The sequence below is a fragment of the Strongylocentrotus purpuratus genome, unplaced genomic scaffold (assembly GCF_000002235.5).
Source record: "Strongylocentrotus purpuratus isolate Spur 01 unplaced genomic scaffold, Spur_5.0 spur5_contig_812, whole genome shotgun sequence".
NCBI lineage: Eukaryota > Metazoa > Echinodermata > Echinoidea > Camarodonta > Strongylocentrotidae > Strongylocentrotus > Strongylocentrotus purpuratus.
Genome location: NW_022145516.1, coordinates 18,246 through 36,867, shown reverse-complemented (window position 1 = coordinate 36,867; position 18,622 = coordinate 18,246). Strand labels below are relative to the sequence as shown.

Genomic DNA, 18,622 nt, shown 5'->3' with positions numbered 1-18,622 from the left:
AATATCGATTATGCCCCACTCCCATCTCTCTTCTTCTTCGTACCCATTTAACACCTGGGCGGAGAGTGGCAGATGTAGATTAATTATGAATCTATATCTCGTACAAACGCATATATGTATTTCTTCTTTATTACAGACGAATCTGTCTTGGATAATGTGGAGTCGCCCGAGGCTAAAGAGGAGGATGACAATATTCCATATCAAATATCAAGTCTGGTGGAGAAAAGGCTTAAGGAACAGGTTCATCTAAAGGTAGAATTCAGTATTAAACCTTGTATTGAATCTATATGCTGATATGTACATGTACAAGATTTTCTACAATCCCTTCGTTTTTATCGTGGAATCTCCCACTTCTCTGTTTCCATGTTTTTAAAGGATCTATATAATGGCATGCATAATCTATCCACGTGTTACAAAAGGAGAACCAGAAATAACAAAATGTCGTACCTAGAATACAACATTATTGTTAAGAGTAACCCTAAGCAGAATGTTATGAGTATTTTCCTTCAAAAGTAAAACAAAACATACTTTTTGCGCAGCTGATTGAAAATACCAGGTTCACTAGATTACTTTCTGGAAAGTGAGCGTTGTGTAACATGACCTTTAACATCAATGTTCACATAAATGTTTTTACAGAGCTGTGTCTGCCAGCATACACAGATATATCCACCTCTACCGATTGGTATAATAATCTGTTACAGTTAATGGTATCATCGGATCATGGTGTGCTTCCACAGTCTGGAGTGCATCACCGCAGATAATCCATTACACCCAGAATAATGGAGAGATGGAAAGTAACAGTATTTCAAAATCAAAGAAAACACACATATTACCATACCAGCTGATCTCAATCTTGTTTGGTGCCAGGAGTGGGTTGAAAAATCTATGTTAAACTCTGAGGCACATGAGAGTGAGAATAATTTATCGAGGGAAAAACATGTTGCAATTATTGGAACAGGTTCCATTGAGAAAACAACTTGTAAAGGGAAAAGAGAGATATTTGCTGCTCCTTTAGATACATGTTGGCCTTGTACATTCTTGTTTGCTGCATTGGAGTGAATGTATATCCCGGCCCCCGGACCCCATGCGTGTTACCAAAATGTCCTTTTCGTAACAAAAGAAAAAGGTCGACCCGTATTGACTTTACACACCGGACTTTTGCTGAAAGGGGGGGGGGGGTGCTGAAAAAGGCTTGTATACAAAAGAAAAAGGTTGACCCGTATTGACTTTACACACCGGACTTTTGCTGAAAGGGGGGGGGGGCGGGTCGCTTGCAACACGCATATGCGTACCCTAAATAACACTGAGTGTGGGGGGGGGGGCGGGATGTATATGCAGGATACAAATTGTATTTGCTAACTGGAAGTTTTTGCTTTTACTCTGCTAAAAATAATGCTACAGTACATGATTTCTCCATGATACATAATTGGAAGAAGTTGTTGTTGTGGTTGTCTTCAGGATCAGTACTGATGTTCCCATTATTTTATACAATTTTATTTTTTGATAATTGTTCATATAATTGTGTATTCATTTTCTTCATTCCTCAGGAGAAAGGAACATACAGGACTGATAGCGGTAGGGTAGAAGGAGTCTCCCTAAGTATATGGGACTTTGCTGGACAAGACATATACTACACAACCCATCAGGTTAATGAACATTTTAAGAACATTGGATTTCTTGTAAATTCTACTGTGGTGCCATAAAAGCAAATTTGTAAAGTATTGTAAGATTCTGGTATTTGAAAAATTGAATAAATGTTATTGACTGCAGACTCCTAAACATCCATCATTGCATTCATGTCCTAAATATTTGATATTTCTCCTTTGATTTTTTGTTTCTGGTTAGTTTCACTGTACATATCTCATTCTCAAAAAAGTTAGAAATGGAGCCTATTATTCTATTGTCTCAATATAATGCTTCAGTTTAGGGTACATGTACTTTTAACATGCACAGCTGTTGGCCTACATATTGGTTTTGTCATACGTTTTATACATGTGCAAAAATATGTGGTCCAGTCCGTAGATGCAAAGCCATGCCCGGGTCTAAATTAGTGCTTCTTTTATTCATTTGATCTTCCATTGTGGGATAACAGAATTTGCATTAGTTTTAAATTGTTGGCTAATAAAGTGAATAAAAGAGCTGAAATTTGCAACAACTCTAGAACTACGTCTAAATTTTGTAATATCTTTTTTTCTTTTTCAACAGAAGGCTCTGATTTATTTGACCTGTCATTCTCACAGTTATCTAGGAATTGATAATATGTATGCAATTGGTTGGTTTATCATTATGTATCTTAGCTTAGATACCCACAAATAGATAACGGCTATATATATATATAGAGAGAGAGAGAGAGAGAGAGTCAGGGGATCTACATCAGTCGATTTTTGTCTAAAGAACTAGATACATTTTTGGAAACTAATGCACTGTCTTGATTTTGAACAGAGACATTGCCATAATAGAGACCTCTTTCCCTTACTGATGAATAATACACTCAATATTAACAAAGTTAACCACTATACTATACATACTCTTATCAAGTTTTGAATTTGTTTAAATATGTCAAAAATGATTTTTGTTTTTCTTTCTTTTTCCAGGTTCATGTTTCTTGAGAATGTGACATATTGATGCTTATATCTAAGAGTATTTAACAAGGGCCCTAATTCAACCAGTCCACCTTGTATTCATGATTTCCAATTTACAAGGAATATCAATGATTTAATTATTATCGCATATAAACATTGCCTGAGGTTCCTTATTATTCTAGAAATAATAAAGCATGTTATAGAAACAACATAGCATGGTAGTTATTCAATACTTATGCATATTTTTAAAAATTATTTTCTCCTGTAGGTGTTTCTGACGTGGCGAGCCATTTATGTCATTGTCTTTGATCTCAGAAGTTTGTGTCCTGACGTTCCCCCTGACGAAATGGTATTTCTTTATTTCATTTCATACTGCTTTGGTAAAAACTAAATTATGCTTTACACGGAGATGGATAAATGATAGATCGCGCTGTGTGTTCTTTGCCAAGCATTAGTTATTTGCCAAATGTTAGTTTGTAAAGGTTTACATATTATCATCTTTTATTACTCGTGTAAAATGTATTTTTAAAGTATAGATATTATACGACTAACTTTTGTTCATACAGATTCAACCTCCTGTTTCCTTCTGGATTAATAGATGTGTACATTGTTGGTACAATTAAATCAGTAATGTATTAGCCTTTTTTATTTTGAGAGCAGCGTGGGAGATTAAATAGTTGACATTTCAACATTCTTTTATAGTCCATCTTTGCTTGGAGAAAGACACGTTGGCCTACAGGGTCATCCTGACAATTACTTCCACAAATGGGCATTTACCAATTACCAATTGTAGTAGCTGGTTTACGTTTTACTAATTAAAATCAACGAGTACTGCTATTTCTCTTGATGATTCATTTGCCATTTTCTCCTGTTATCTGCTCCTACATCTCATTTCACCCCCATCCTTTTATGATTCGTATTTCTGTTAATAGTATAGCAGAAAGTATTAATTATGCAATATTCCTTTTGGGTATACAGTAATTATGAAGTTTTATAAAGGATTGCCATGCTTCAAGCTTAAGTTAAGTTGCAATCCTTCTTTATGATTATGTTATGATAAAATTACAATGTAAGTACATAATTGCGATATCTTTATCATACGATTAGATTATCATGCTGTAATTAGTTTGTTACTTTGGAAGATAATAAAGGTAAATCAATCTATCAATCAAATAAAAAAAAATAAAAAAAATGTTGGATGTCAGGAGTTGGTATGTATGCATGATTCCTGTTAGAACGATTACAAAGCATGATGAGTCGTTGTATTTTTATCATTGACCATATCATACATATTTCTTTACGATTCAAAAACAGGCTAAAGGAGGTGCCAAATCAGAACTGAAATGTCTAGAGTTCATCAATTTCTGGTTGTGTTCCATCTTCGCCCATGCTGTGGCGCCTTCTTCAGTCATCAACAAGAAAACGTCTAAAACCGCTGAGATATCTCCACCAATATTCATTGTTGGAACGCATCGAGGAAGTGTGAAAGGAGATGTAAAAGTACAATAGTGCTCTCCCCGTTATTGTATAAAATTGCACAACAAATATATATATATACTTTGACTTACGATAGCCCGCTTATTTTGCTCCTGAATTAAATTTTAATTCAACAAACACTTTCGTCCACAGGATTCGTTGTCAGGTTGACAAAAGTCAGTTCTATTAAAAAATCCCCCCTACCAGATGGTTATTTCTGTTTTCCCCTGAATGGCCATAACACTGATCATTTGGATTCAGTTAGCAGTCAGTTTGGCAGTAGGATTGGGCTATAACTCTGAAACATTTGGATTTTCACTTTCTTGTGAATGGACATTTTTTGAAGGAAAAGTTCACCCTGATATTATTTTGGTTTCGATAGGATCAGAAAATTAAAAAAATGGATCAGTGAAAATTTAAGCAGTATCTCATTAAAAAGTAATACATTTAAACAAATATTTATTTTATCTGAGCAAAATGTTCAGTCATACCTGCACCCTAGATATAATCATTACAAACATGTTTTTACAAAACCCCATTCCATCATTAGTGAGTAAGAAAATGAAAATTCATATCATTTGCACTACGAAGCAAATGGGAAAGGACCTCTAAAGATCAGTCACAAAGTTTCCAATTTGTTTTGCATTGATTACAACTTTCTAGGTTTCACGACTTTTTCATGATATTTTTAGACAGAGTTTGCTCAATTCTACACTGATCTGTTTCATTTTCTTTAACCAATGTTTTCTACACAAATCACAAAAATGAGCGATTTTCGGGCTGACATGCAAAGACAAAAGGACACGTGACTTTGTAATGGTAGGTCCGATTTTCGAAAAATTTCTTTCAAAAGATGCGCAAGACTCGAAAAAAAACGTCACAAAATTTCAGTGCAAGATTTTCTTGCGTTAAAAAAATATCGCGAAAAATGTCGAGGGGGGGGGGGGCTTTTAAAGCCCCCCCCCCCCCCCAGGCTAAATAGGGTTAAGCACTTGATTAAATACAAAGGTCGTGGGTCACAGCATTAATCAACATTTGTCATTCCACGCCCATGAGAAAAATAGCGATCAGGTAGGATGACAAAATCCTTTGTGTTAGAAATTGCCATATACTATCAGAGTGACCATATGGTAGGAATACTCCCAAGGAAGTGGAGATGGTGCACATTGTGCGTGAATGAATCCGATGACCGGGGTAATATCTGTTAAGCTCTTAGAGAGGGTATTTCGTTTAAGCGCAATTATTATTATGTTTAACATTACGACTAAGATGTGCATACTCTAATCATTTCAATCTTTTTGTCTTCAAGATTGCCTTTGAGAAGATCCGTAAATCTATCATGAAGAAGCCGTTTGAATGCCATGTGATCCCCAAGTATTATGCCATTGAAAACAGCTTAGAGGACAACGATGAACAGGTACATCACAAATGATCATTAACTATCATAATTGTATCCCTCGGCAGTATGCTGGAGGATACTCTGGATTTAGCAGCGTTACTTGACAGATTTCTTTCAAATTGTGTATGGAAGTGAATGTTGGTGTTAAAAATCTTTTTTTTTATGGTAAAGCTTTTTTTTTTTTACTTTATTCAGATTTTCATATACATAATTATAAAGAAGAGCATAATCTTTCTTACAGTATAAACAAAGTACATGTTCTCATACATTATAAACACAGACATATTTTAAAAATATAAAAATATCCAACATAATATAGTATATATTCAATCGAGTATCGAATTTTAATAAAATTCTACAATTTGGGAGAGAAAAAAAAAAAAGAATTTTTAGATAAAGAAAAAAGTAAAAGGATACAGTAATACTTCATATTAATATTTTCGGATACAACATTAAAAAAGGAACATTTTTTACAGAATAAACATATCTCTTATGCAAATAAATTAGTTCAAAATAAATAAAGCAATCTAAATAAAGATTTTCTTATATAAACACAAAGTGAAAGGTGAGGTGCTGCTCATAACCCATAATAAACCAATTTGTTACATTTACATAGAATGACATGTAATGGTGTATCTTTATCTCCGAAATTCTATTTTTATTATATGAGAGTCTTGTACCAGCTGAGTTCTGTAACTATACTGTTGTAATTATTTTTAAAAACCATTAAAAAACAAAACAAGCAGTCAGCGATAATATATAAGTGTCAGGATCAATGAGAAAGTGAGGGAGTGAGCAGGAAAAAAATGTAAATAAAAGCAATATATATATATATATATACATATACATTAGATAGCTTAGACATATACCGAGATGTGATTGGTCCAGAGCTCATCACGTGATATCAATTGCGAGGATCCAGATCTTTATATTTTCCTGGCTGCGCGCTTTGGGAAAATATAACCACTTGGGAAATATAACTCCCTTCAGCAGTCCAAATAATGTTATTTTACACCCCCTGCCAGTCAATAACTGTATAGTATATATAATCAGCCCCACTGCCTTAAAGGGGATGCAGCCTGACAAGACTATGTCTTTCCCGTGGCCTGACTCAGGGCCAATCGGGTATAATACGACTACGGACGACGCGACAGCAGCGTTAACCAGTATTTGCCAAGCTACACAGCCTGTACAGGTACTATGTTCCATTTGCAGGCCAACAAAATGAAAAGGTTAAATGCCAGCAGCATTTGAAAGATAATACCTGTACTAATTTAGGTATTCTCTCAAAATGAAAGGGCTGGGAAATTTCTTGTTGTGGGGGAAATAACGACCGTTAGATGTCGAATCAAATTGAGAGATTGCAATCCTTTTAGTAAATAGTCTGATTTCCATTACCTTGTACCGAATGGTGTACGTTTAAAGCTGCGCAAAGTTTCAATCAGTTTAATTTTGGCTGTTACAAGAAGTGGGTTATTTATGTAAACAAATGCTCGTATATCCTTTACAGCTCATTGTATCAGGCAATAGCCTGAATTCAGGCCCTGGTGAGTTATTTTCATACCATAGTTTAGGCTTTTTTGTGTACTAACTAGCTTATTCTAGGTGATTTTCAGGCCCTCTGATCAATTCTAACTGGCATCTCTGTTGTATGTATGTTATTACCAAAGAAAAAAAAGAAATCAATCAGCCACTCAATATTGTCTGACAGTGAAGTATAAAAAGTAAACGGGATTTGTTGCATAATTTGCATACGTTTAATTTCACAGATAGGAGATATTCATGATTCCTGCGAAGTTCTACAGAATTTGATGTTGGCTGCAAATAAGAAAAAGTACCTTAAATATTTCACTTTTTGCAGACATAATCAAAGCTGCTGACTTTAGGACGTCATGTTTGTTCTTGTTGACATAAAATCTCAATGTTTTGAAATAGTAACCCTAACATAGTTCCTCACTTACAGAATCATATGTTTGTATAGTAATTCCAAAAACACTTTCGATTTCATGTTAGTTCCCCAGTAGTTATTAAAAATGATGCATATCCTTTATTCGAATCTGCTGCGCATGGACTTAAATTAAAATATATAGGTGGTTATACTGACATTGTTTTTTTTACAACTCACTCCCAGATCCTAATCAAATGATTGGTCATGCGCGGTCACGTGTGATTCATTTACTGAGCCTATTGCAGTCGTTTTCATGAAAAGGAGTGCAATATTTTCCAGTACTATTGAACTTGTTTTCAGAGGGTAGTAGTGCGCGTAGAGGTTAGAGCGCTTAATACTGCGTGAGCATGAGACTATTCTTGCGCAGCACTATGTGTAAATGGATATAGAGGTAATTAGTGCGCTTGCTATATCTATAGCTATGTGTGCGCACTAAATTAAGCCTTATTAAACTTGAGATTTATTTGTCAGCTATGTACTGTCATGAAACAATCTTGAATGAATTCTTTATACATCAAATAGCAAGGGTCTAGGAGTTTCGTTGTATAAAACAAATGATGAATGTTTTCATTCGTTCATTATACGATCTTTATACGATTGTTGATGCTGTGTGTATCTATCGCACTCAGCCTGACGGCTCAGCCTAACGGCTTCGTGCGATAGATACACACGTACAGCCTCAACTCGAGTGCGGGTAGATCGTAAACTGAACTCATGCGCATGCATCATTTGTATATTATCCACTGTGCTTGACGAAAATCAAATATAGGTATTTACTACCGAAAATCAACTGGCATTAATTTAGATAGTAGTTATTCTTCTTCCTAGAAAACTTGACACAAGCTCACTGCTTAATGAAGTATTGTAATAATTCAAATGAGTGGATATGTTTATATGCCTCGTGGTAGTACGTCTATTTATTTTACATTGCAGCTGATCGCCTTGAGGAGAGATATTAAGAAGGTAGCGATGAATGAGCCTTATATGGGAGAAGAGATTCCACTCCGATGGCTATATTTTGAGGAAAATCTAGCTGCAGAAGAAAATTACATGTCATTAGATCAGGTAGGACTGCAACTATTATTCTTGCCATTTTTAAATATTTTGTATTTATTTAGGTATTTTACTGGAAGAACTATTACACATACATACATTTTATATTTGAGCTTCACCTTTTACTAGCCAAATTGGGTTCCATTCATTTTCAAGTTTGCAATTGTTATGTACTGAATTTTGTTTACATATTGATTTTCATGTTTGTCCTTTCCAAGCAGAATCCTTATATCATTTTTTTTCATAGCTACTTTCATTTCTCCGGGGGGATGTTTCATAAAGAATTTATGTCTAGACATGAACCCCAATGTCTCTCTTAAGTGTCCTAACTACGGGAGACTTTAGTTCCGATAGATAAGTCTGTTTCATAAAGCAAAGTCTACACATACAAGTCTCTCTTAAGTTAAACGTCTCTCGTAAAGTTACGAGAGACCTAGACCTCTCGTAAGTATGCAAAGTCTCTGGTATCTTTTACATATTATCTATTACGACTTACATTTCAATACAAAAACTTTACACTAAAGTATTTTGTAAGCACACTAGTAATTCTATTTTATGTAATAGATATATTTCAGATTTGTATAGCATATTAACGCACTTAATATTAATACTCAACTGAGAATAATTTACATTGGTATTGAAGTTAACAATAGTGTAATTTACAAATGTTACAATGACATATCTTATTACATAATTTAAATAACTGAATAAGAAGAATAAATAAATATATAATATTGAAGCAAACATGATGATGATGATGATGAACAGCATTTGTATGGCGCCACATATCTGTCTAAAAAAACATTCAAAGGGGTAAGCTCCTCTGATAAAATTTCATTTTAAATGTCTGAAGGAAGATGTGAGTTTTGAGTGAAGCTTTGAAGTGGTCCAGGTTGTCAATTTCGCGATTTAATTATGGGAGGGAATTCCACAGGCGAGAAGCAATAGAGGAAAACGCCCGGTCTCCATTTCCCTTGAGATGAGTAATGGGCATCTGGAGAGTAAGGCCAGATGAGCGAAGACCAGGGTGAAGATGACGCCGCTCGATTAAAGATGACACATATCCTGGGATATGACCATGAATTGCATTAAATGTGAGCAGTAGGACCTTGAACTCAATTCTGCTCTTGACAGGAAGCCAATGTAGCTCAGCCAGGACAGGAGAGATGTGATCATGCTCTCCTCTGCCCAGTAAGCAAACGTGCTGCTGCATTCTGTACTGCTTGAAGTCTGTTCAAGGTTGTAGAAGGAAGGAAGACTGTTACATAAATGAAGTCTAGAGGAAATGAGTGAATGGATAAGGTTTTCTGCTGCCATCCTCGTAAGCAACGATCTAATGGCTGCAATGTTATGAAGCTGGAAGTAAGCAGTCTGACATACCTGTGAAATATGCCTGCCCATTTACATGGACTGATCAATGTAGACCCAAGGTGACGGGCGCTTACCATAGGAGAGACAGACACATTGCCAACTTGGAGGTCCATGGAGCTGATCTTGTTAAAGAAGCCTTATTTGCTGTAAAAATCCAATTCACAACTTGTGCAGCGTATCTTCTCCCTCTCCTCCTCCTTCTCCTCTAGATTCTCTTCTGCCTCTTTTTCATCCACGGCCTCTTCCTCTTCCTCTCCAACGATGGCCTCCGGCATGCTGGTAACAGCGTTATCCTCCTCAATGTCCTTCAAATTAAAAGATATTATAAAAAAGAGAGTTATCATGTAACAAACTTTGCTGCTATAAAATCAATTCTTTAAACAATCTTAGTAAATTGGGCATGTAAAACAAATTCGTTAATGCAGATCGATATTTTAAAGATTCTTAACAAGCAACTTCACGTTAGCTCAGGTGTAAGCGCTTGGGTGTGAGCGGGAATCTACCACCTCCGCCCTGAAAGTGTCTGACACTGCATCCATCCTTTCTCTTTCTTTCAATTTGTAGGTCATGCTATAATGACAGGCACTAAATCTCATAGTAATTACCACAAACAGTTACATGAACAAGATGCAAAATGGTTGTTTCTGTATGTCCCTATACATATAATAGTCCTTCACGGCAAAAATGAGTTAAAATGGATTTGATTTGACATGATGAACTTATGCTACGTTGCCATTGATTCATGTTTACTCAAATGAGAAAATGTGATGGACATTTCAGCTGCCTGCAAAAATATGTGACACAAGAAAAGTAAACAGAGATAAAAACTTATTTTTTTTTAAACCAAGGAGACTTTTCAGCTTTAGTGCTACAATTAAACTGATTAATAATCATGTTATGGATTATCTTATAAACATACATTACAAATCTGAAAAAGACTAAATACTAACAATTCATTTTTTCCCCATAACTATTAAAGTATTCTGCTTGTCATTCCTTTGTATGGCTATTTATGTATGATCCACTCATATCGCAAATGTCACAGTGACCTCCCAGAATTTCCAGCCTATTAAACTAACTAGAAAACTGGCAATACACAAAAAATAAAAAATAATGTTTAACTTTAAAACTAAATATTCATGCTTAAAAATCCAGCCTCCGTCTGTGAGCTCTGGATGCCGTCCACCACCTCTGGATCCAGCATCTCTAGAACTAGGGAGTCAATGAAAGACATTGGTGTTGCTGGTCTACCTCCTTCAGATATATGGAGGAAAATCAAAACATTCAGGAAATACTGCATATACACAAATGAATAGCTAGGTTAATTTAGTTTTTGCTGTTTTGCTTATTAAAAGGGCACAAACGAGTTTGAAATCAATGATGTTTGAATAGAGAGATGAACTAACAACCAGAAAACATAATGCTGCACACCTTTCAGATCGGAGGCATAAAGATAAAGATGCTTTTGGGCACTGATGGAATATGGGAGGAAGTTCTCATCCTATCTCTGAAATCAACTTTAACGATCTGACATTATCATGGTTACAATATTATTTTGGCATATTCAAATTGACCTGTGACTTTATACCCCTACATCCCGAAGAAGTAGTAATCAGGTAATCTTGACATGGTCATACATACACATGCCAAGATTCTTTGCAGGAAATCACTACTTTGCTCATTCCACTGCACTTTATCAATTACCATTGACTTTTTGTTTCATGTTACTATTCATCTCAAAACATAAATATCGCAAATGGATTGCAATTTTATAATACGACATGCCATTTGCGCTTACAGTAAGTAAAGAACATAAATGTTAAAATAATAATTGAAAATTATTTTTTTAATTATGGTCTTTAAATCTGACTCAAGGCCAGGCTCAGCTCATATCTATCTAAAGTAGAGTTATATTGCATAATAGAATTTGACTGGTCAATATGCTTGACTAGTTCAGTTCAGCTCAGCTCAGCCAGCTCAGCTCAGGCGCCCGTTTAGTTTGCAGAACCACCAAGCCCACTCCAGCAAAGCATAAAGTCAATGCTAATGCATATTGACATCTAGCGCTGTATACGTGCTGTTGAGGCAGCAATTGCACACAATTCACACATTGCATACAATTGCACACTAATGCACACAAATAATACGAAGTGGCTGATCGGCAATTTTGACAGTAGACTCACGGTATGAATTTTAAAAGTGTTCTTTCTAACATCGGTAAGTTGAAAAGAATGTACATGTATTTACTGCTATTTGGGTGTCATCAATTGTCACTAAAGTACCTATTTTGAGTGAACTCAGTTGAGTTTTGTACAGTGGTGTTTAAAATGTTGAGGATCAATAGATGTCGTCTAAATAGCTTTTAATACACAACAAGTATGCTAATGCACCTTTGTGTGCCCAGGTCCACTTTACCGCACGCATAGCTGCATTACTATCATGGTATTATTGGGATATGTAAAAATGCATTAATGAAACCCTTTCAATTTTTGTCAATGACCCAGTTTATGCCTGTCTTTATTAGGATGCAGTGCCTTTGAAAATCTTGGCACAAAATTTAAACTTCCTGTTGCTTTCTGTGTTAAAGATATTAATTTTGTTTGATAGATACTATTTGTGATGTTTTTCACAAATCAAAAGATGATTTTGAAGCCATTTGTTGTATTCTCCCAGACCAAGGAACTGATGCAGCAAGTCAGTATCACATCTGAGAGTGAACTTCTCACAATGCTTACCTTCTACCACGACCTGGGTTACATAGTCTATTACGGAGGCATTGAAGAACAGAAGTCTCTCCTACGGGACATGGTGATCCTGAATCCTCAGTGGCTAATTGATGTCTTCAAGCAGGTCATTACCATCATGGATCATGCAGACAGGGTGAGAAACCTCCACCTCCTTTACAACCTCATTCATGTATGGTGTGGTAAGCCGCAGAATTTTTTTTTAAAAATGCGAAATGAATAGGAAGTGGGCATTAAAAAAAGTAGTTGCGTACCACAAAGGTCCTTTGCAGTTTTTCCTACAAAATATCGTAAGATTTGGCTAATTGATGTCTTCTAGCAGGTCATTACCATCCTGGATTCCGCAGAAAGGGTGAGACACCTTCGCCTCCATTTATAACAATATTCTTTGTTTAAATAAAGTATAATACATCAACATGGTCTGTAAGAGATTTACATACTATATGTATAATTTTCCCCATCATCAGATTCAGACACAATTATGCACATTCTCCACTCCCTGGAGCAGGAGGGATGAGAAACTTATTAAACCTTTTTCACGTATGCCGTGGAAAACTGTTATTGTCCTGTATGAATGGCAAGTGAATATTCAAAACTTAGTTGCATACAACAAAGGTCAAATGCATACTCACTTATCTATGTTTTAAAATATAGAAGATTTGAAGCACAGTACCCTAATGCCTAGTTCACACCGACGCCGAATGTCGCGCTTTAAATCGGCGATCAATTCGGCGTCATTTTTTCAAAAAATCTCACGATCTCCTGAGATATGTTATGCTAAGTTCATACCGACGCCGAATTGATGGCGAATGAAATCGGCGAGCAAAGCGGCGGCAAAGCGTAACAAAGCTTAATTAAAGCGTAAAGACCGTAATAGAGCGTGAGAAAGCTTTGAGCAATTCGGGACATTCGGCAAGAGCGCCAAAAATTTAAACTCTGTTAAGCTTTCCTACGCTTTGAGCAAAACTTTGATAAGCTTTGTGACGCTTTGATAAGCTTTACTACGCTCTTCCCGCTTTACGCAATTCGTGACATATCGCCTCAATTTTTTAAACAGTTTAAACAAATTTGGCGCTCTTAACAAATGTCCCGAATTGCTCAAAGCTTTCTCACGCTCTATTACGGTCTTTACGCTTTAATTAAGCTTTGTTACGCTTTTTCCGCCGCTTTGCTCGCCGATTTAATGCGCCATCAATTCGGCGTCGGTGTGAACTTAGCATAAACAAATCTTGTGGTATTATGACCCATGTGAACAAGGCTGTAAAGAAGTCTCTTGAGAGTATTGGGTATTGATAAAAATGATAGGACATATTTGATATGTTATTGATGTAACTGAGCTGTCACTTCACCATGTAGTATTTTTTACAATCTATACTCATATGTCCAGGTTTTCCAACTGCCATTAAGTTGACACTGTGTTTTAATTCCAGGACTGTCTGCACAGGATCGTGAATGATGCCTGGTCTACTCTTGAGAAGGATGGTATCTTAGAGGATAGATTGATTCAGCATATGTGGCAAGGCTTCTCGGATCAGAAGGACACCTTAGTCCAGCTCATGGCCAAGTTTGATCTCATCTGTGATGCTCCTGTAGAACGAATCCAGGAAAAGCCACAGTATGGAGTAGACACTGAGGTAAATATCCAGCTAAATGGTGCTTTGACCTCCTCCCACAGCAATTCCCCTGGTTCTCTTCATTGTAATTAACAAAAGTATACTGCTTGGAGACAAAGATAGTCAGGAATCAGGAATGAATATATGTATTAAAATAATGGCATTTCAATTTTCTTCTGAATACATTAACATTAACAGACCTTTTAATCACAGAGCTTGGGACCTGTGTATATGAAGTTACTTTAAGCAAAGCGTGTTCTCGTTTTAGGAAGGTGACATGAAAACACCTGTCGAGTAGGATATTCATGTACTTGATCTTTTTTCTTAAACAAATCTGAAGGTGCCTGGGCAGCCTACTTGTTAATTAAAAATATCCTGAACTCTCATTACTTTAGTATCAAAGAATAGAGGGCTCGAGTGAGTACGAATAGGTTCATTGCAAATTGTACGTATTGCTCTTTTTTTACAACCAGGATTTTGTCCAGTTTGAGTTTCAATGAATTACCCCAGGCAAGAATAGCGTAGGTCAAGTAGGGCAATATTGACATGGAGTAAAACATTTGCAATACATATGACGGAAACAATGATTTCAGTTTGTATAGATCACCAGCATTTCTTAAGAGTAATAAACACAAATAATTAGTATGTATTTTCCAGGTCATTCCTTCATCAATAAACAGGCGAAGACACTTGGTTGATTGTACTTCCTCAATTTTGACATTGTTGAAAGAGATAGCTTATCAATAATATCATCATAACCTGGAGTCTTTTTAAATTTTAAACTTTCACAATGTCAGTAATTTCTTGTTCATTGGTTGGCACCATGAATAGTGTAGAGGGGTTATGATTATCTTTAAAAAAAAATCAAATGATTTTGCCGACTTTGGTATAGATAGAGCCAAATCTGGTGCAATATTGGTTATTCAAGTTATCAAATGTTTTGGCAATAGTTTGTTTGTTGTCAGTTGCGGTTCTATGATTCTTAATTTGAGAGATATTTAGTGAATTTTGGTGAATTATTAAGTACATTCTTCATGGTTCTACATGTTGCTTTAATGTCTCTATTACAGGAGGTTAACTGATTACAAAATTTACCTTTTTTTTTTGCATTCTGAAGCAGGTTTGTCAATGTATTTTTATAATTTGTGTACTTCAAAAGATTGTTACTCATTGGGTTACATATTTTGTAGAGCAGCCTATTTTACGTGTTAATTGATTTCAAACGAGTAGAATTGACCCAAGGTATTTCAATGATTTTTTTTTTAACTTGAGTGTTTGAGAATCTGTATCAGAAAAGCTTTCTTGTACAGTTGAATAAAGATATTCAACAAACTCATAATATATATTTACGTCTCCTTTACGTAATACCATGGTCCAATCAACATTTCCAAGTTTATCTTTTAAAATATTCACTTTTTGTTGGGTAATTTTATGCAGGGTCTTCTTTTGGTGTGGACCGATTCTTGTTTCTGTGTCAGAGAACAAAAAGCAAATATAGGCTGGTGGTCTGAAATATCTGATTGAATAACTCCTACAACTCCTACATCTCCGAAATCGCTGGGGCTCTACAGCCTGCTCAACTTCTCCAAAAAATCGTTAGGCGATGCCTAAATTCCAGCGGCGACCGAGCATGCTACTAATCGGTCGGTCGCTGCTCTGATGTGTGACCTATAGCTTAAAGATGAACTTGAGTTCTGGTCATGCGATTTCATTGTGAAGGAAACGGTGTGGAATCGATCAGAGAAGGTTGATCATCTAGCATATAAGAATTTGTGTGTATTGCAAGGTTCTGGAATCATCAAAATGATAAGAAATTGGCCAAGTCTTGGTAAAGTTACAAACACTGTACACAGAAAGATGTATATGGGACTATACGAACACGTGGCGTAAAAAACCTACCCCCGAGTTTTACGATGTACATGACATATTTAGAATATGAAGGCATTTGAAGAGCCATGCTTTTCAGGGAACATTGTCTTATCTGATGTTCTTCCACACTTACATAATAAGAATGATAACGCTCACAAGTTATTTTTCACCTCTTCCCAGAACTCAACTTTCTCTTTAAGACAAGTGTATGTGTATTAGTGGAAAGATTGGAAGACCGAGAATCAACTGGGAAGATAATATGTCAAGAACTGGAGTGGACTAAAACTGTAATAGTGCACAAGAATGGTAGAAGATAGCGTGAAACGGAGAGATGTTGCAATCAACCTCCGAACCAGGAGAGGATACTTAGAAATCCAAGCTTTAATTCAGGTGTTTAACTTGGAAATGTGCCTATTTTGATATATAACATGCTTTTTTCAAAGAAATCCAAAAATTGTGCACAAAGGGTAGATTTTATGCAACCTTTGGCTCTATTTAGACACAGCAACCCATACTCGCAAAAATATATTTATAGCGGAGCGTGAGCTCATATGATCATGACGCCAAAAGATGGCGTCACAAGAGGACTAGAAGAAGCAAAAATCAGCGCAGTACAGGGAGGCTGCCCGCTGTTCCCTCGTGGCATGTTGGTCACATCTAGCTGCTGCATTCAGCCGTATCTGCTACTGAGTGCTAGTGCTTTTACTGCTAGGTCTCAGTGCTACCGCAAGTGAATTACAACCTTTGTTATATTCACTTGGGTATTAAGTCATTGTCAAAACAATTCCAACTCACCAGTCATTGTTCCCGAGTCTTCTTTCAATGTCATCTTCTTCATCACAAACAACATCATTGTCGTCATCGTCAGCAATTTGCTCAGCCGAAGGCTCAAATCTATTACATTGTACCCCTAGCTATCACTGGCTGCTGACGCACATCTGGAAGTTCATCTTCAGGATCTGTCAATTCAAAACTCGATTTTGACTCCGATCCTGATACTTTGTCAAATGCATGCTCACTGTTGGAATCAGATGAATCTGAGCGTGGATCCTTTACGATATAAACTTCAACAAATGTCTGCAAATATTGAAAATGTCGAAATACTATCTCTCTATCAACGTGAAGCGATACATTTAGCGTGTACGTATATGGCAATAGAGTACTAAGATTTATTGCAATTATTGTCTTGTGACGTCACAAAGATGACGTCAATTTCTCTTGGCTCAGACTCAATTTTTTGAGAGGCGTTCCAAAAGTCATTTTCCAAGTGAAAAACGATTGACATATTCGAAATTTTCATGAAAATGTCTGAAATGCCACTTTAAGTTGATTTTCTTGTCGCCTGACCTTTAAAGTGACTTGGTAATAGTGTTGAAGGTTGATTAAAACAATGTGTAATTTTGGTATGAAATGTATACTGTATTTCTTCTACTGTATTTACCCTCTGACAGGCAGAAAACGTGAGAAAATTCTCAAACCACAAAGATATTTATGGTTTTCTTTGAAGGTTTCACTGTGCAACCCCCTCTAACAGGGATTAACTGTAATCTCCCAACCATTTTTGAATTTCCAAACCGTTTTTTCTTAAAAATATAACATAAGACAGGTTTTTAAAAGTCTGTCAACACTTAAATGTCTGGAATGGTATAAAAGGCCATTTTATTGCATTGTGACGATTTACATTCACCTAAAATGTAATTAAATTGTAATATAGTTGGGAATATTAAGCAATCGATCAGATTTCTCTTGGCTAATTGTTTAATTGTACATCTAGCATTAAAGTCACTACCTTAGCACCATTTTCTCTCATCTGAACAATGTTACCAAGTCCCTTTATGTAGGGCTTTCAAAGCTTTTACAAATGGTACCAAAATGTCTATTTCTGAAATTTGAAATAAAAATTGCTCAATGAATGAAATATTAATTGCTTTTTATTTTTCATTAGATTTTTCGAATTTATTTGTGATGGATATTGGTATATCTTTTTTTGTATTTATGGTTTAAGTGTTTGGATATGTTTTTATATTTTAGGTATCAAATAAACCAGAGAAGGTGGTAAAGAAGCGCTACTATGTTCCTTGCAGAATGACGACCCATTGTCCGCCAGAAGAGAAAGCACAGATCAAATCTTCTACAGTTTTTTATGTGGACTTCAAGGGCTTCTTACCAGGTGAGGATGAATTCATCATCTGTCTTGAGCCAGAAGGGTGCTTACCCGTTGACTAAATTATCATAGGATTTATACAGGGTAGGCGGTTCCTCTAGACAATGGATCAATTCGTGTAATGTATCGTAGAGATAATGCACTTCTTGCTCCAAAGAGACTTGCAATGTAAAGGTTTGTGTAAATTTAAACCTATCTAGAATGGCCATGTATTTTGTCTCTCTTGAGAAAGAAATGTGTATCTAGAAAGACCACCTTTTCTATAGTGGTCACTTGCTTAATTAAGTTTCCTTAATTGGCCTTGATAGACAAGTTGAATGACCTGTATAGGTTCTTGCCAAAAATGACGTATGCATGCAAAGTAAACAAGAGGTTTACTATGTCCAACTCACATATTGATTTT

The 18,622-nt window shown here is 35.9% G+C and overlaps 1 protein-coding gene and 1 long non-coding RNA gene across 2 annotated transcripts; both read left to right on the top strand.

The window, feature by feature from the left end:
- The first annotated feature begins 1,551 nt into the window (after positions 1–1,551).
- Positions 1,552–4,095, top strand: LOC115921094. The gene is made up of 3 exons (XR_004062739.1): positions 1,552–1,646; positions 2,851–2,931; positions 3,897–4,095. It is a non-coding gene; the product is annotated as an uncharacterized LOC115921094 (long non-coding RNA).
- A 482-nt stretch (positions 4,096–4,577) lies between these two features.
- On the top strand, positions 4,578–15,268 carry LOC115921118. The gene is made up of 6 exons (XM_030978223.1): positions 4,578–4,607; positions 5,368–5,475; positions 8,339–8,470; positions 12,503–12,709; positions 14,004–14,207; positions 15,257–15,268. The coding sequence occupies exons 1-6, from the start codon at positions 4,578–4,580 to the stop codon at positions 15,266–15,268; spliced, it is 693 nt and encodes a 230-aa protein (XP_030834083.1).
- Positions 15,269–18,622: the final 3,354 nt, after the last annotated feature.

Coding starts and splice junctions, on each gene's coding strand:
- LOC115921118 (XM_030978223.1), top strand. CDS start 4,578: ATGTTTTTACAAAACCCCATTCCATCATTA. Junction 4,608..5,367: donor AAAACCCCATTCCATCATTA/GTGAGTAAGAAA, acceptor TTTGTCTTCAAG/ATTGCCTTTGAGAAGATCCG. Junction 8,471..12,502: donor ATTACATGTCATTAGATCAG/GTAGGACTGCAA, acceptor GTATTCTCCCAG/ACCAAGGAACTGATGCAGCA.